Source organism: Anas platyrhynchos, chromosome 3 (assembly GCF_047663525.1).
Source record: "Anas platyrhynchos isolate ZD024472 breed Pekin duck chromosome 3, IASCAAS_PekinDuck_T2T, whole genome shotgun sequence".
In the NCBI taxonomy this organism is placed as follows: domain Eukaryota; kingdom Metazoa; phylum Chordata; class Aves; order Anseriformes; family Anatidae; genus Anas; species Anas platyrhynchos.
The window spans coordinates 11,061,131-11,080,805 of record NC_092589.1 but is presented as its reverse complement, the minus strand read 5'-3'; the positions used below and the strand labels follow the sequence as shown (position 1 = coordinate 11,080,805).

General features: G+C 36.3%; 1 protein-coding gene across 19 annotated transcripts in view; it reads left to right on the top strand.

Moving 5' to 3' along the window:
• The window catches only part of SLX4IP (SLX4 interacting protein), a 77,376-nt gene that overhangs the window by 21,357 nt on the left and 36,344 nt on the right, over nucleotides 1-19,675 (top strand). For 7 of the 19 annotated variants that reach the window (XM_038176716.2, XM_038176719.2, XM_038176720.2 and 4 more), the window contains 2 exons: nucleotides 16,646-16,735; nucleotides 18,145-18,172. The exons of 2 other annotated variants lie outside the window; for them this stretch is intronic. In XM_038176716.2, coding sequence (XP_038032644.2) covers nucleotides 16,646-16,735; nucleotides 18,145-18,172 — 118 coding nt within the window. Of the gene's footprint in view, nucleotides 1-7,506; nucleotides 7,822-16,172; nucleotides 16,207-16,645; nucleotides 16,736-18,144; nucleotides 18,173-19,675 lie in introns of those variants that run through there. 10 more of the 19 variants (XM_027453369.3, XM_027453368.3, XM_027453366.3 and 7 more) reach the window with 4 other exon arrangements.

Genomic DNA, 19,675 nt, shown 5'->3' with positions numbered 1-19,675 from the left:
GGTGAAGGGGGGCACAAGATTGCATTTGCCAACTGGGAATAGGGATGAGATTAGGAAAGTCTAGATGTTAGAAAGCATCGCTTTTGGGAGATGATGGTGGAAGTCATCTGCTTTATACATGTAGTATGTGCTCTACTTTGCACCATAGAAGGAAAACTTGAGGTTCCTGGAGTCAGTCAAAATATGTTTTATCCTTCTCTAGTGCTAATCTAAAGTAAGGATAATGTTTTAAGGTAGGTTAATTGTATTGATTCAGTTGGCAGAGACTTCTGTGGTGCTTCCCATTCTGCTAATTTCCCTGTGGGAGTCAACATGTCACCATATGGTAGGTTTTACTTAATCAGTTTTCTGCCTGTCCTTACCAAGGTTGTAGAGAGAAACTGTTAAATGTAACTCATTTACCTGCAGTTATTGGTCTTTTTGGTTGTTTCTCTGTAGCATATTGTGATTGTGTTTTAAATATATCACTGACTCGCTGTAAGCATTTTTCTTACAAAGAGATGAATAATATCTGTGTAAGGCAGTTTGAGCTGCAAAAGGTAAAGTTCACTTCACGGTGGTGTTCTTAGAGGAGTAAGTCTTTAAAGGTGTACTTAACTAGAATATAGGTAAATTGTCCTAGGAGTCCATTTTCCAAGACTTTATTAGAAAGGTCAGGCCTGTTCTCGAATGTCATCTTCTAGCTATTGCTATTCTTAATCAGTTAATGGAGGATGAAATAAATCCCCATCCCTCAGCCCCACAAAAAAAAAAGTAAAAGCCTCTTATAACACAGGAAGTCTGTAAGAATAGATTTAAAAAAAAAAATCTCATCTACATTTATATCAGGCCTAATATTTTATCTAAAAGTGTGTACACCTCCCTTGATGTCTTTTAAATACTTGTGTGTTTGTCCAAATGTTTCAAAAGATGCTCAGCTGATGAAATTGCAGGGATATTTGAAAGTTATCATTTTTCATTTAAATTTTCTGAAGCATTTTTTATGAAATTGTTTTATGAGAAGCTATTTACCAAATACTACCAATGACTATTTTTTTTTTGCTAGTCATGCATATTCAGCCATTCATCATTAGTGTATGGGTTCAAGAAGATGTAACTTTTGCTAAGCTCAGGATGACTGTTACCTATTAATTTTTTAGATCTATTACTTCCGAACATCTTCAGCCTAATAAAGGAAGGTTGAAGGCTGTATTGAAAAACTTTAAAGCCTGCAAGATTTGGAGCATATAGCAGTTTTATCATGTGGTAATCGTTAATATTAATGAATGTAAATGTTTCCACACCCTGGTCTCTAGTGTTCTCTTTGATGTTAATTACTTTGCAGTAGATCGCATAAATCCAGTCTTTGTGTCTGACAAGTAAGGGAATATGTCCTCTTAAATTAACTATGTCCCTTAGCAACATAGTAGGCCTTATTAGTTGATTAGTAACACACTTTTTTTTTTTGCTGTGTCTTCTACAAATATTTGTCCTTCTGTGTTTTTCTTAAAACTCTGAATTTGTTAATAAATTCAAGCAAAAATATATATACATACATGGGTATATTTCAGACACGTTAAAGTGGTATTTTTTTCTTCTTCTTACTAATGTGACACAGATAAAATGGACAGTATGTTCATTTGTTCCTGTCTCTGTTGTTCTCCATGATCCTGACATCCAGGAACTGTAATCTATCCTGAGCTGTCATCTGTTTTTTCATTCCTTTTAACAAAGACAGGCTAGCACACTATCCCCTTTTTAATTAAAAAAAAAAAAAAAAAAGCTATTGCTTTCTAAATAGTAATTTCCTTTAAATGTTTTTTTTTTTTTCCTGTTGAAATATAAGGAAAAACACACACACAAACACGTGTGTGTGTGTGTGTATATATATATATATATATATATAGTGTTTTTTTTTACTTTGCAAAAGTGTCCTCTTTCCTTTGTTGGCTCATTAAATAGATGCAGACGTATAGGAACTGAAAACTCAGCCGTAACAGTCTAGCTTTGCAGATATTGTTGAAGACCCTTAGTTGTCATGGTATTACCCACTGTTATTTTCCATAGGTGATAACTGGACCAAGTGCAAAGGTTCATCTTTGCCTTTTCCTCCTGTGATTTTCACTCTTGGAATTGTGCAATGGCTATAGCTCTTTTAACACTGAAGGTGTTATTATATTAATTGCATCAATCTTCATGTATTTCAGTATATTTCTGACTGCTGAGGCATCACCTAAGCTCTATCAGAAATATTTTGCAGAATATTAAAAGGACTTTCCATCTTGCCAACCTGTCTTTTTGAACTTTATGGGTTTCTAATAAGATGGGTGCAGGTGAATATTGTTAAGGAAGAAAAGAAACTTTCAGACCTGTAACATGATCTATCTGTTGGAAGAATGTTTCATGGATCTCTTTATCTCTGCCCACAGAGGGCAAAACCTTTACAAAGGAAGCTACTGTTGCACTGCTTTTCTTCCAAAGGGGAAGTGTGTTCCCCCCAAAATGACCCTGAAATTCATGGCTGAATGTCTTGAGGAAAACGCAAATGGATTTATTCCATTGAAGCTGATTGCAAACCTTTCAAATGTTGGAGCTGCGTATTTATTTTTTTTTTGAAACTTTTGTTCATCTTATTCAGAAATGTGAAACCTGTAAAGGATCTACTTGTTTTTACAGATCAACAAGTTTAAGATCCTAAAGGATGGATTTTGTTCTTGAGTACAGCAAGTCATCTCTAAGTTTCTGTAAGCCTTTTTTACACCTATGCATAAATGTTATGATGGCAGAATTTGATGCTGTCTTGTTTTGCTTTGTTTTTAAAGTCTATTCATTTTTATTGCTGGTACTATTGTTGGTATGATTTGCTTCTGTAGCTGAGATCAATTTTGCATGACAGTCATTAAAAAAAATTACATATAGGAAACTCTGTTAAAAGTAATGGTGAAAACAAGTTGATTAAATATAACACACTGCTGTAAAAACAGTAGTCTTTAAAAAAAAACAACAAAAATCACGGCTTCTGTTTATGCCGTATTGATCTGTGGTCCTGCTCTTTATGTAGGAGTAAAAGCGCTATTGGCAGATATGGTTAATGTATGTAGATTCTTGGCAGATTTTATTCTAAAACCTCCAAAGCTTTCTTGTAATACTAAGCTGTAAAGAATAGCTGCTTGAAATATCCTTCATATCCCATGCATACTGAGTGCAAGTGCTTTTTAAAAATCCCTGCAAAATAATATTTTTTTTTTTAAAAAAAAGTCTTGCAATGTTAAAGCTTCAGTGGAAAAAAAATCTGACAAGTTACATTTCTTATATACTTTTGTGCTTCCTCTGAAAGAAAAACTTTCCCAAATGGTCAAAGCAGCGTACTGAATGTGACCAGTAATTTCATGTAAGCACTTAAGTTCATAGCCCCCATCAGAATTCCTTGCTTGGGTATCGGATTCTTTGCAAAGGTATTTTCATTTCTGGCCACTATCTTTACGCTATTAAATGAATGTAAGTTGAGGGTGAGTTTATCTGCAAGGTCATAGTGAAACTTAAAACTTGATGTACAAAGTATACTTACCAAGGTTGGAACTAGAAGTAAACTGACAAAGAAAAGTATATGGCCATGCTGATAGTTATAAATTAAGTGTCAAGGTTTCAAATCTGGGAAAGTATCATTAGAATTTATAAAGTTCTAGCTAAATAGTCCATTCTCCTCACTTCAGACATCTGTTATTGGTTATTGTTTGAGTGACCACCGTGTACATTATACAAAAAGGAATGTGTTTTTTGTAAGATCTCTGCTAATGTGGTAGATAAAATCCCAGCGTTTGATAGCAGTGCCAAAGGGCAAAGAGGTGCTGAACAATATTCCTCATCTTTACCATAACTTTCCTTCCTGGAAAAACAGGCTTTGACAGTGGGAAAATGAAGACAGAGATAAGGAGAGGCGGAAAGAAGCTTGGGAACTGAGAATGATATAGACCAGAACTGTGCTTCAGTGAGCAGGGGAAAAAAAAAGTTTTTTCTTACACTGATGGCACAAAAATATTTTTTGTTGTTGTTGATTACAAATCTGAGTTATACATCCTTGATATGGTAATAAATTAAAAGGACTTGCAAGTTAAGAAACAGTTGTCTTTCTTGGCATGTAATGTAGGCTGGCCCTGGTTTTCACTTCTCTGTCAACTGATCATTGTTTAAAGAAACATGCACTGTTCTTATTAAAGCAGAATGCTATGTTGCTCTTGATTTTTAAGGTCTTTAAGTTTTGAGAACGTTTTTCAGAGAGGCAAAATTGGAACTGATGAAAACAATGCCTCTTGCAGGATATGAAGCAGCTGGCAGTGGTAGCTATCTTGTTTTTACTGTTTGTGGGCATTAAATTGCAATGCAGCAGGTAGCAATGCTTGTTGCTTGTAAATCATGTTTGTTTTACCCTTACAGAGCTAAGCAGATAGGTGCATGTTATGGACAATTAGTTGCACTGAGGATATAAGTCAGTCAGTTTTATTTTACAGTTTTAATAAGTTGCTGGATTGACGTAGCCATGGCAGTTAACCAAGATTTAGTTCAGTTGACATCTTAGGTACTCTTTATTAGCATATCTTAATTTACTGAGCTGCCTTCTTCTGTAAGTTTTTCTATAGCCTCCATCCATTTAGAAGATGCATTAAGGAGGGAGGTATTGTGACCTTGGTAGGCATGAAGAAAGTCTTAAATGAAGAATTTAAAGTAATGGGAAATACCATGAAGCATTAGAAGACCTATGGCACGTCTTTATAATGTGCTTAATAATAGAGCAAAGCGAAAAATAATCGGTTATATGTAGAAATATGTATCTTTAACTAGAAAGTGATTAAAATAAAAAAGGGACCATTTTATGTGAGAATATTGTCTTAGAGACAGGAGATTTTTTTTTTCCAGTTGTTTCGTTTAACTGTAGGGGGAATCTGGGAGCTGAGTGAAGCAGAATCAGTATGAGAGAGGAGAAAGAGAGAGGGAATCGTGCACAGCAGGAGAGAGTACTAAGACATTTGTAGAGTTTTGCTATTTACTAAGATGTCATTAAAAGCTGAAATTTTTGAAGCAGAGACATTTACTTTTGAAAATTCAGCTGTAAAAGAATCCATGGGTTTTAATATAGTTTAGCAGATCTCATTCTTTAGTTGAACTTCCTCAGTTCCATGTTTTAGGCAATGCCTCATATGATAGGACTAGTAAATCTCTTAGAACAATGACTAACCCTTACAGTACACAGATTAGCATAAGCCCCATTAAGGTAGAATTAATGAATATGTATTTTTGTGTAGTACATTGGGGAAAAAAAATCGAAACACAGTTCGTAGAGTAAAGTCATGCATCACAGCCTACTGGCTTCTTTACAGGATCCAGTGAATGTAATGAACAGGGAAATCTGGTTGCTGTAACCCACTTATTTTCCCTGAATATGGTTGGCAAGGTGCTTCACTGAAGTTGCTAAAAGTGAGCTAAAAAAGGTGGTCCTTAAATAGATTACCTGGCTAGCAGATAAAGGGAGAAGGAGCCGAACAGGGAACTCTGGGGCAGATGCTGTTTGTAGATCATCTGAAAAGGGAGCTGAATAGCAAAGACTTGCAATGAAGTGTTTGGAAAAAAAAATCTCAGTATTTAGTGGCTGTACTATAAAATGACAGATGAATAAGTAAAGATGATGTCTTGGGGTGAGGGAGAACAATTTTGCACATGGATGCTGGGTCCTGAACAACTTATCACCACACGGGAGTGAGTTCTTAAAGCTTATAATTTCTGAAATCATCAGCTTAATTCACTGCAGTGTTTTAAAACACGAAGTAAGTTTTTGGAATTATTAGGAACAGAATGAAGGAAATGTAAGTTATACCATCACCGAGCTGTGGTGCAAACTGAGGGCATGTCTACTTATACACTGTGTATGTTTATAGCTCTCCTTAGTGAAACTAAGAATTCCTAAGAGGTGTGGAACTTCTTCAATATAAGGAACAATTTATTACACTTCAGCCTGGAAGAGAGACAGCTGGAGGTGAGAATAATAGTGGTCTGTTAAGTTATGATGGCACCATGCATGGCGTTGTGTTCTAATTTAACAACTGAGGGCGTTAAATGAAACCATGGTAATTTTGAAATGAGCTAGGAGATATGGTTCCTTATGCATGTGAGATTGGTTTGTGGGACTATGTGCCCAAGAATGTTGTGGATGCAAAAAATTGAGTTTTACAAACTAGTTTGATAGATTCTGGGAGAAAACAATCACTGAGGACTTCTAAATACAAATACAGGCTGAAGAACCCTGCAACCTCATGTTACTGAGCATCTAATACATCTACTGAGGAAAGCGTTATTATTTGCTTATTTCTTTTATATCTGTAGACATATGCTAGCCACTGTCAAACACAGGATATGGTTCACTGTGGACCTCTGGATTGACCCAGTATAACTTTTTATATATTTAAAATATACGTTTTGCTACATAAAATCAACACTATTTATCATTTTAAGTGATTTTAATGTTTTCCTTCTGTGTTAGGATTGCTGCTAATTAACACTGGAACTTGACTTTTATAAACAGAATTGTGGGAAATATTTCCCACATATTTCCAATTAGTAACATAATCCATGGGACATTTGAAAAAAAATGCTTTGAAATTTAAAACTTCAACTTTTAAAAAATGCGTTTCTAAATATCCTTTTTAAAAATGCATTTCCAGATACTGGTTGATATCCTAGGTACTGATAGCATTTTTAATATTACTAAGTTATGTCCTTTTTCTTTTTTGAAGCTACATATTTTTTTAAGCTCAACAAAATAGAGAAGTTTTGAGACTAAATCAGTCTTCCTCCTCTCCCCCCCTCCAAAAAAAAAAAAAAAAAGACTTGTCTGAAATCCTGGGAGCATGTTGTTTCTATTATACTTCATAATAGGTGAAAATGAGCAATGTGTTACCCAGATTCTCTGTACATTGTATTAAAATCAGTGTTTTCTCTTGTGTGTTCATTACCTAATTGACCACATGTGAATGAAATACCTATCAATGCGTTTAGTGTAAAAAAGAATTACAGAAACTGACAAAAACAGTTATAGATTATGCTATGCTCCTGGAAAGTACTGCGTTTCTTTATTTCTGTGTTTATTCAGTGTTTGTTTTCTTATTAAAAACATTCACACAGAGTTTAGATAATCTTTCCCCTAGTGGAGGAGACTCAAGTAGATTAACGAGTTTTTACAGACTTTTCAAAAAGTGGTAGGCACTCCTCCCAGCCCCAGCCGGAGAAACTGAGTTGTAGAAAGATAATTTTCAGGAGTCTTTGTTGTTGTTGTTTCAAATTCTTGATGTGCCTGTTAGGTGCATGTAAATACCCATGAATATATGTGTATCGCTAATGCAGTGCACACCTGCCTTCAGGTGATGCGTTACTGAGCCCCTCCTGAAGGCCTAATGGCAGAGCACAGATGTACTTTGTCAGCTGCATCTGATTTAAGCTAAGACATAGTCACCTGCCACCTGCTTTTCATTGCTCTGCTCTCCTACCTGAGGTTGACACTTGGGTGTGCGAGGATCGATGTGTGAATAGACATTCCCTATTTGTTTCTATCAAAAGGTTCTGATTTAACTTAACCCTTTAAAACAGGTGTTGTATCAGAAGCAGTTTAGTTAGGGGTCAGCTGTGCTCATTCTGTCCCGAAATAGTAACTTAGGGCAGAAGCAAGGTGGAAGAAGCATGGGCAAGGAGGGGACAAATTGGGAAATGAGCCTGGTGACAGCATGTCTGACAGGAATCTGGGGACCTTCCACCGCTCATTCTTACTCATCAGTAACTCTTCAGTGTTCAATTATGGTAACGTTTTCGATGTTTTTATAAACCAGGCATTGCTACTTTTCTTTTTTCGTCATTTTTGGTTTTATTTATGCATGAAGTCTATTTATTATATGGTATATTCAGTGGCAGATGAAAGCCTTTTTTACTGGAACGCTCAGGAAAGAAAAATACATATTCCTTTGCTTCATAGCTGGTAATTTCTTGCAGTTTTTGCTGTTCTGTTTCCATTTAGAGATACTGTGTATCCTCCATCCATTTGATTCTGCTTTTTCAGGGTAAGAGGTAGTGTCCCTTGTTTACTGTATGTTTGCAGATAGTGTTGATTATTTTGTTGACCTTTCCTATATTTCATGGTGACTAAATATGCTACCACTTGATTTAAGGGTTTTGTCCAAAGGAGGTGTCTTTTGTAATGTGCCATTTTCAGAAGTGAATCACTTCTTATTTGTTACATTATTTCTGGAAAAGCTTTCATGCAGTTCTGAAACTTTCTTGGCTTAGTTTTATTTGAAAGACAAATTATTTTAAAATGCAGTTAAAAAAAAATAAAAAAAAAATTATGCACTTGGAAAATGTAATATTTCAACTACTTAAGCAAATTTAACAACATGAAGAAATCCTTTTAATTTGGCTTGCTAGTCCTTTTTGCAAATAAAAAATACTTTGGCTTTATGTATTTGTCTTAAAGCCTGAGCATGTGTAATCAATGTATCTTTAATCTGGTAAGTTATTTTGGCATCAGGATTTAACATCTGCAAATATTTTATATTGAAACATGGACTGCAGATGTTTGGTTTTCTGTTGCCTCCTGCTTCCCCCTCAAGTAGTTGCCTGCTGCGGTAGGTAACATCTTCATAAGAGGGAGGGAAGGAAGTAAGTTTTAGTGCAGGTGAGACCTTGTCTCTTAGTATAAAAAGGAATCAGAGGCTTTGTGAAATAGTTGCAAAGTTAGGGAACGTGGAATGATTTCCTGCTTGGGTCCTGCCCTCGCTTCCCTGTTCTGTTTTTATGAGAAGGAAGTCAGCCCATCCCTGCAGCTGTTGTACAATGTGCTCGAGAAATATCTTACGGGATGCATCATGTGCTTGGGAGCTGCTGCTCCCTTCATCTTAGTAACGTGTGTGCTACCTTCCCAAACAAACATTGGACTTTTGCTCTTTTATCTCCTGTTCACTTTACAAGAATTATGTAAGTAGTGTTTTACATGGTACCCAGTGTCTGGATTGATCTCGCACAGTTTACATCAAAAGATATTTGAGATGGTGTCTTTTTACTTTAATTTTTATTGTACTTAATTTTCTTGTCATGACTAGAATATGCAGAAACATGAAATCAGCTGGCAAATTACTAAGCTCCTTAGCCATCCTGCATGGCATATACTTAACAAATGCATTAGTAGCTTGCCAATACATATGTGAAAATCTTTTGTTATACTTCAAAGCTTGGCTTGTTATTATTAAAATACAGCATGTAAAGTGTATATTTAGAAAAGCTGTGAAAAATATTTAACAAGTTAAATGTCTGAAACAGGCACTTAGGTATTTTTAATTGCTGGCTGTAATTTCTCTAGAAAATTATACGGTCACTGTACCGTTCACAATTTCTAGGTTAGTCACCCTCCTGTTTCTTAGCAGGCTTCTAATAAGCAAACCCTTTAATATGTTGTGAAACTCCAATCATTCTAGTTATTTTAACCAATCACTAGACCTGTGTTGGTTAGAAATAGCTAATTTGAAATTCAATTTAGTTACTATGTTGAAGTGTGGTAGAAGTTGGTAATGAACTACATGTATCTATGATCTACAGTGCTGAAATCAGAGGAAACAATGGTCGTTGTGTTACGTCAATGCTTAATATGATGATACCTTCTACTGTTTTATCTGATCATCAATACAAAGTGAATGAATTCAACTATGCAGAGCTCTTCGTATAGGGTACTTGCTAGATTCTTTATCTTTTCCTGAGTAAGAACCTAAATCCTGGCATTGACTTTGTAGAACCACAAAGGATGTGCCAAATTCTAGTTCGGTACTGCAGTGACACAGCCATTCTCATCGTGAGTTGCTTTCATAACACCAAACTTGTGTAGTCAATAATACCTTAGGGTGAGAGCTGGTAAGGTAGCTCTCACCTTATCTGCACTCGCTTACCAAAGATCAACTGATACACAGTGATGTGCTATCCTGTGTCACCCTATTGATTTGTCCAAGCCCCATACAAAATCCTTAATATTTACAGATAAAAAATAATTTCACGTAGATTAACTGTGAACTTGTTCAGCTATCCAGTTACCAAGGGGTCCCATGCCCCCCTCCCAGTAAAGCAGTGTCAGAAATGCAGGTTGCTGCAGAGACAAGTACTTTGTCGTGGCCTGCTAGCTATGATTCTAAAGATGCCGGAGTATTTATAATACTATTTCACGACAAAAGGGTGAAAGCAGCTTGTTGGAATCTCAAATTATCTTTCTATTATCTTGAACAAATACTATGCTGCTATTTCTGTTTTTCTGGATCAGTTCTGCCACAGGCAGGGACATGGTATATATTCTTTCAAAACAATGTTGAGATTGCGCTGTTACTTGGAGACTTTGCCCTGAGGAAAAACTCACTTTTTGCAATTGTTTGAGCTCCAGCTACATGACTCCTTTCAATATGTGGGCTACAAAACCTCCTACAGAATTGGGACCAGACCAGCATAGATTGACAACCTAAATTAACCTTAATTCTCTCATGCAATTTAGGCCCCTTTTTCAACATTGTACCTGATAGAGCAGTTCTCCAATAATGACTGCTTAGCCTGACTTCGGATAATGAACTGAAGGGCTCTGTTTGCACTGAAATGTTTTTGCATTGCTTTAATATATATATATATATATATGCAAATGCTGTTGTTTTACCATTGCAAATACTTAGGGTGTTCTTGAAGGAGTTGTGCTGATTTACTCTTCTGATTTGGGTTGATCTCTCATAATTATGTGCTTTAACAACAATATGTTAGTCCTTAATTTGAAAATCACCATTATAATATACAACTCTATTATAATACACAGCTCCATCGGATTTGAAACTACTTAGATTTCTTTATGCTTTTCTAGCAGGCCACTGCTCCCAAAAGCTTGATTTAAAGGCTTGTTCTCTGCTTACACCTCCATGGTGGCATGGGAACCCCTACACGTGGTCTCAGTACTCCTATTATAGCTCGTTGATTGAGTTTTCAGGTGCTTGTTTTTCCTTCACTAAAACACCAGCAGATTGAATCTTTGAGGATAGATCTTCAAGTTAGAAGAATGCACTGAAATGCACGGTCATTGCTGTTGATTTGTTTTTTCGCTTTTTGGTGCAGAGTGATCCCACAGATTTTGAAAGCAAGGGATGAAGGAGATGTATGTGTTAGCTGGTCACCAGAATCCATCTTTAATCAATCTTTGTCAAAACTTTTTAAAACTCTTGGAAATATGGTCCCATTTGAGATTTACAAAGAGCAGTCTGGTTGTTTGCTGGACAGTCAGGAGACTGCAGTTAGCACACAGCCCAAGTGCCATAAAGTTTTCTGATTCACAGCAGAGCACACTCTGTGGGCACAGGTTTCTAGTTGCTCTTTTAGTTGTGCAGGTCTTCCATCTCTTCCCCTTTTTGTGATCCAGGATCCTGTTCTGCAAGCAGTACAAGCAGCTGTGGATCCCCCTAGAATATAGCGAATAGAGCGGCTTTGAGCACATTTTGGGTTAGAACTCTTCTCAGAAGCATGAAGTATTTCCTAAAAACAACCAAAAAACAACCTCACAAGCTTTGCAAAATTTCCAGAACCAATAGATCATTATTTAGAAAAGAGAAAAGATCAAAAGCAGATGAATATTTACTTAATGGTTTCATTTATTAATTCTCAATCATTCCAAAGAATGGCCTTGCAATTTCTGATGTCAGGTGTCCCCAGATCTCCTCTGTTCCCATACAGGTGTCAGCAGCAGTGATGGCATACACAGCTGTCCTAAGCCATGTGTTTGTGCAGGTTGAGGCATTTGCTTGGAAAGTATATCCTATGCTTTGGGAAACTCTTTATATTGGTTTGAATCATAGTACCCCATTGATATACTTACAAAATTAATTCATCTTCCATTTATATAATGACAAATACAAAAACATGCCTGTGCTGTACTCTCACTTACTTAAATGATTTTTGTCTGTTGCTCTTGTTCCAGAAGAGAAAAAGTGTCAAAATACTGAAAATCATTTTCGGTGATGTGTAAACAAAAGTAAAACTTGTCACTTCCTTTGGAGTCAGAAAAGTAAAGGAGGAAAACAACTTTTTCTTCTAAGAAAAAATGGAAAAGGTGAAAATACCATCCATATATTGCCGTGATATATTTGGCAGAGACCAGTACAATACTTAATTATACTTAACACAGTAGATTTTAGAACTGATGTAATTGAACTTGAAACATTTGATTCTAGAAAGAATTTGGAAAGAATGGAATACATTAAGAATATTCTTCTGGTTATTATAAGAGAAGATTATAATCTCAAGCTTTTTACCATTTATTTTCACAATATCTCTTAGCCATGCTTTTGCCACCTAGAGACTGTTGATAGGCTCTGTCTGTGATGTCCTTGGTAGCCATTTCCAGCCTTGCGATGTGTTTTGGTGGTCATCAGGGTCTAGTCTAATTATTTTTTAAACTACTGACGTAATCTGAATATGAAATAAAATTATCTCTGTATCCAGATACCTCAACTTTCTGGGAAGTTAAAAAGATGAGGAAGACTCCCTGTATGCTTAGCCTGGAGAATTCGAAGTTTTACTGCGTAGGGCATGCTTCTCTACAAGTGGAACTGAGAAATGCGCTTCAAAATCGTTATTAATTAAAATTGATAATAAACAAAGCAAGGCTTTTAGGGAATGATACTGTCTTGCTCTAGACCAATTAATGTAACAAATTCCTTGAGCTTCTGGGACTACAAAAACCACTCTGATGTGAAGCAGAGGCACAAAGCACAGGCTAACTGCTAGCCTTAGGCTGATGGTGTCACCTATGTTTGCAGCTGTCCTGGAAAGGGGAAGCATGTGTGACAGTTGCAGCCAGGCTCCCTCCCTCTCGCTCCCAAAGGCTAGCCAAAGACCGTATGTTTGCTTTTTAACCAGGCGTCAATTAATCCTGACCTCTGGCCCACATCTGTAAAATAATTACAGAAATGGGAAATGCTAATGTGTCTTGGGAGGCTGGCTCTCTGTTCCTGTCTGGACTAATACGATAGAGTACATTTGGAATGATGTAGCTGAGCATAAAATCAGCATGCATCCCAAATATTTTGTTTATAATGACTGTTTTTAGATTATTAAAACAATCCAATTTCAAGAAATAAGAGCCCTGATGTAGGGAGCAGTCTTACTGTGAAGATGAGCGTGGCAATGAGTATCTGCTTGGGTTTATCTACTTGTAATCCATCTAATATCTGATTATCCCAGGCCATGGTTTTAACAGGTTATGAGAAGATGGCTTTCCTTGACAGAGTTACCACTTTGCATTGGTATTCATTCAGTTTACATTACGTGCCTGGTTATCTTTTCCATTTGCAGAATCTATGAAGTGTTTGATGTATTTGTATAAACAGTTTGATTCCAGAAAATATGTTCTAAATTAAATGCCATTGCTGTGCAACAGTACACTGACAACATTCTGAGACAATTTAAAACCCTATGTTTAATAACAATGAATGATATTAGACTGTTATGGTGAGTACATTAACATCAGCAAAATCAGCTTGTGAAAATGAAGAGTCTTGAATTCCAGAATTATAGAGGATATCAAATTGACACATCTGTTTCTGTCTTTAATTTTACAGTAAAATGTTATTCTAGTGATTCTTGACATAAGTGTATCTCAAAAAATCAGGTGTTCAGGCCTCAGTTTTGAGAACTGCATCTCAAAATCATTTCCACTACAAATTTTGAGATACGTTGAAAATATAATTAAAAAAAATGTTTTTATTTAATTTTTAGTTTGCCTTTGAGTTTACATGACATAAGGGTAGTGAGTTGCTTCTTGCAGCCACAATGACTGGAAATGCTGCATTTTCTCCAAAATAAAAGCTAGTATTTTCAGGGAATTATGTCTTCAGAGTAAAAATAAAAATTGCTTAGAAAGTTTTATAAGAACACCAGATCTATTAACGTAAACACTGTACATCTTTCTTCCCATTTTCTCCATTCTCCAGTTATTTTGTATTGAAATTTAAACTGTACAGGGAACTCTTCCTTTTTGCTGGAGCAGCCAAAACTGTATTGAGCTGCTTGTAAATATCATCTGTAAAGCTGTATCACATGGAGAAGTGTTGAGTATAAATAAAGGTGTAGGGTACAAAGTGCTTTGTATAAAGTCAGCGTGCAAAGGCGTCTGCATAGGAGCTTTGTATCATATTCAGGGCTTAGGAGAAATAGCAGTTAACAAGACCCGGCAAGATCTGTGCTTATACTTTTACTCCCCTTACTCCTTTTTGGCTGGGGCAGTTATGATTCCTTGTGTCTAAAGCTCCTCTACCTGAGTGGGGAAACAGTTGGGTTTTTGATGTTGACATAGTTCCAGATATGGTGTCCACAAGAAGAGTACTCCAAAACTCCAAGGGATAGAAGTCTTCCATTAAGAAAACTCATCTATTCCAAAATTTACACACTACTCTCGCATATTTGGTTTTCTTTGAAGTATTACAAATGTTTGGTCAGTTTCTAATGTTTTAAGATAACTTGGAACTGTTTCAGCATATTGTTTGAAATATGATTATTTTCTGTTTTCAAGTAGTTTCAAGATTGGCAAATGAAACAAATATTGCGATTCAAAGGAAAAATGACAAACATTCTCACTGAAAACGTGTCTTTGCTGGCATGTGTATGCGTATATATCTACATACATCAGTATCTGTATCTATTGGGTAAATAAAATTTCTGCAGTCAATACCAAATCATGTAAGTTAACATCTAGCATTAGATAACGGAATTTTTCTTGATGTATCAAGTACTTGTTTGTTGGAGTAAGTTCCAAACCATGAATATCGTACTGCCCTTCTCTTCCTATAATATGCAGTAGCTGTTAACTTTGATGTTCAGTAGTCAACTCAAAAGTTTGCTGGAGCTGACTAATGATTCACCAGAGATTTTTGAGAGAGATTTTGCCATCAATTTAAAGCTGGGAGAGGTCTGCTATTGCAGCCATCTGGTAATTCTTGGGTCTCTGGAGAAAAGAGAAGCCTTTTGATAAAACAGATCAAAGCATTCTGGTCTTTCAGTGCCTGATACCTATAAGTAACTTAGAACTGATTTCAAAATGCCAGCCTCATTTGCTAAACTCTTGCATTCTAGTTATGACACAATATTGATCAAGCATTATATTTTTAAAAATATTTGAATAATTATTTACATTATTCTGTTCATAGATAATTAAGTGAATTTAGTTACCTAAGTGTTTTGTAATCTCAGAAATATCTAATTTACTGGCTGTGCTGTCATGATTAGTAAGGATCATGCTTCAATCCTGTTGCTTTTTGTCTGTACTAACCACACAGGTAAGGAGACTCCCAAAGGCTGTTCTTTTGCTATACCACCAGCCCAAGATGTACACGTGCCTTTCGGATTGTAGGTCATGTTCAACTGTCCTGTAAGAATAAGTACCACATTATTTCTAGAAATAGTTGTGTTAGCACTTGGAGTTCTAGCACGGTCTATGCAGATGTTTGGCAGTGTAGAGCAAATACAGAGACTTAGGACAGGAATGAATGCCGCGACCTCCCTTTGAAATGAGACCGGTCTCACTCTGGATTGTACATACACATTTGAGACTTGTCTGGTATCTGGATGCTGTTTCTATTCCATGAGACATTCCAGATGTGCAGTTGCCATGACCACATATGTCCGGTCTTCTCAAAGACAGTTTGTTGCAGCACGACAGTGGCACAAGCAGCCAAAAGAGAATGGTGATGTTGGCTCTTACCTTGCAAGTTGTTTACTTCAAGGACGAATGAGATTTGGTGCTGTAGTACAGTAGAAGAAAGGGAATGCTTTTGCTTACAACGTACTGTACTTCTGCATGTGAAATGAAGCATTATTCTTTTGGTAGGGTACAGTAGGTCTAAGGAGATGTGTTTGCACCCGATACACTGACAACCGGAAATAATTAAGTCTTGTATGTTGCTGTCCTCAATTAAGGCCTATTAAGGAATTTTAGAAATAATTAACATGACTTGGGTATAGCCTGCATCATCCTAGCAATTTCATATCACAGTAATTAACAAGTTAGTCTTGTTATCATTTAACCATTCAAAGTATTGGCTAAATGACAGATGCCAATGAATATTCTTCAAACATGCTGTTCCTTTTATTAGGTAACTTGGAAAGAGGAAAAGACTTCTAAAGAGGGTGAGGTTTTAAAGAATTACTGATTTTATGATAGCTAATATAGTACTAAATTATCAGAAAATATAATGATGGGGATGTGGTGAGGAAATAATTTATTTTTCATGTGGTAAATTTTGCCTGAACTCAGATTTTGAAGTGGCCTATAGGTTGAAGAAAGTTCAGTGTGCTTGTGCTTGCTCTTATTGTTTAAATGTTTTAGTTAACTACCCATGGTATGTGTCTGGCACCATTATTTCTCATTAAATCCACAGACAATGATGGTAAATTTTTGATTCTGTATTTTATAACCTTCCATGAGCTTTTATATGATGCCTGCTGTATTGCTGAATCAGATGCATATGCTTACCTGATTGTTTACTTCCTTCTCTGCTTGATATTTGCTTCCTAGCAGCTACAGTTGAACCTTTTTTTTTCTCTTTTTTTTTTTTTTCTCCTCCAGTGTGGGAACTTTGCTGTTTTGGTGGATGTTCATATTTTGCCTCAAGGCTCCAGTAAAGACACCAGCTGGTTTTCAGATCACGAGAAAGAGGTACAATAAATATCAAGTCTACTTCAAAGGCATGTGGTTGCAGGGAAAAACTTGGATCACATAGAACTGTTCAGACTTTTTCAGTGTTATGTTGAGAATATTGCTAGTTATACCTAACTGTGAACGGTTGCTGTGGGACCCCTAAGTGTGCTTTTTGGGTCACTAATGACCACTTTCTATTTACCTTTTAATTTTTAAACTCTGTGTGTGTGTGCGCATGTGGTTTTGATTTTTCTGTCTTAAATAACTTCATTTTTAAAAACATACCTTTCATGGTGTGTTTCTCTTTTGTAAACTATCCTGAGTGATGAAAAATGGATTTTGACAGGTATCGTTTCTGCAGGGCTTGTTAGTGAAATATCTGTTAATTGCTTTGCCTCATTTTGAGAAGTGTTTTTTTTTATTTAGAGAGCAAGTGCTTGAGGTTTTTTTTTTTTTTATTTAGAGAGCAAGTGCAAGAAAATACAATGAATATGCATGATAAAGTGCTGTAGAACCACTGTGTCTTCTTAAAAGAGATTGCCAATCTTTATTTTTAAATGTATTGTTTAAAAATCCAGAAAGCAGCTGAAATCTTGGAAAATCAGAGCATCAGTGACCAGCAAAATTAGGAGTGTAGCTTTCATCAGACTCTGTGATTTCTGTTAGAATCTTGTGATGAGTTCCTGGCTGGAGTTTTCCCCTATTTCAGGCTGTGTGGGAACTTGAGAAGTTCCCTATTGAAAATGAATGCAAGGCATGTTTCAAATGCCTGTGGACTTTCCCGCAAGTCTCTGTTACGGTAATTTTCAGCAGATAGCTTTCCTAATAATAGCATAATTAACTTGTCACTACAGAACATCCCTGTATGTCTTAAAGTAATGTGTTCAAATAAAAATAAAAGAAACAATAAATTAGTATCCCAAGGGAGTGAAAGCAGAATACTTAATGGTATGTGGTCTGTCTGATTTGTGCTTTAATAACCAGAAAAAGAAGAAAATAGGGGAAATCTTTTATATTTCTTTCTTTTGACTACATTAATACTCATTACTGCTTCTATTTATAACCAGTTTTACTATCTTGGTTATGACTTTTATGTGTTTTCAAAACGTATTCTGTATGATTGCCAAAACAAAAGATATGAATTTCAGGAAATTAGGTCATGATTGATTTAATAAAGAGGCATGACAGGGCAGCATTCATTACATTTCTGCGACTGCATATTTTGAGCAAAGTATGAAGGCTGCATATTTTCAGCAACCAAGAGGTGTGATTCCAATAGCTTCACAGTTTGCTCACTGAAAGTCTTATATTGAGTGTTTGTTAGACTGGGAAGGAAAAGGTCAGATTATGTCTATATAGGCTTTTTTTTGTTTTTGAGATCTTTCAAATTCTCATGTCAATGTTTATTTTTATTTTTTAATTTCCAGACTTTGGAAACAACAAAGCCCACTAAAGGTAGTACAGCCTGGTTTGGCTGCCTGTCTGATGAACTGTGGGGAAAACGAGGCAAACTGTGCCTCTTAGGCCCCCTGTAACACAAACACGACTTCTGACGGCTGCCCTTTACGGGATACGGGGCTGGGTGGAAGGATGTAACTTGGGTGCTGCAGAAAAGGGCTGGGCATGCCTCTGCCAGCCCTGTGATTTGGGCTGGAGGGAGGGAGCGGTGCTGGCCTCTCATGCCAGCTCCTGCTGGAGCAGGACTTGAGTAGAGCAGCCTGGGAACTGCGGGAGGGCCTGTATGCGCGAGGGTGGTGTAAGAAGACGTGGTGCACGCTGTCTGGCTGGGCGTTCCACAGACCACAGCCTGCACGCTGCTGTCACGCATGGTGTTTGTGGAGTCACTCTGGGACTGCCAAGTGCAAACACTGCTGGGTGCAAATCGATAATCTGAGGTGCTTGCAGAGCTTTTCTGTCTCTCTGTTCTCCTGCCCTTTCTAATTTCCCTGCCCTTTATGTCCTCCTTCTTTTCCTGTGGAATATCAGTCAAAGTTTTAGCTTTGTACTTCAAGAAACGTTTCTTTTTTTTAGACAGATTTCCCTTCACATCACTGCTATGATCTCTCCATATGCATGCAGAAGGTCTAAGTCACGAGTTCTTTTTAGCGGTGGAAAATAACCAAGAGAGGATTGTCTTGAAAACTGCTCCTGTTTATACTTCTTAAAATATAAGTCAATGTAGTTCCTTGTGGAGAGCCATTTAAGTAATATTTCCAGAAGCATAACTAGAATAAATGTTTTTCATGTAAATTAAGGAAGCGCATGCTCATCTTTTTGTTGCAGAAGGAACCAAATACAAACTATTTCCGCTGCTTTCTAGACTTTTTCATTCTGACCTGAATGCATAGTCCTGCTTAAGGAATGTGTAATGAGATCGCTTTAATGAGTTAAACAGAAGAATAAGTAGATACTGTATTTTATAATTGTATTTTTCAAGCAGAAAGGAAAAAGTATTTCAAACTGTAAGGAGAAAATACTGTTTGTGGTTGACCAATATATGAATGTTGCTTTCATTTAGAGCAGTATGTTAAAAATGCTGTTGCTCTGCATACTTTCTAGATTAATCAAAAATAAATTTCAAGCCAACATATTTTATTTTAGATGGTACTAATATAATTTTGTCTGTTTTCCAAACACTATAAAAAGGTAAAATATCTTTGTATGCCACAAAGTACAATTTCTTTGAGCACGTAGTTGCACACAAATAAAAATGAGAACACTGAAGAAAAAGGCTCAACTGTGTGGATGTCTAAATCTGTTTTTTTTGTTGTTGTTGTTGTTTTTTCCTAGTATTTGAGAGAGTAATTTTTTGCTTTTATTTCAAGGTGTGGTTTTTTTTTTTTCTATGGTTTTTCTGGGTGAAGAGTAACTTGGGTGAAAGATTTCTTCTTTCTGAGTTGTATATGTTTTTTTGTTTTCCTTTGCTGAAGGAAGCATGAAAGATATGAATGATTGTGG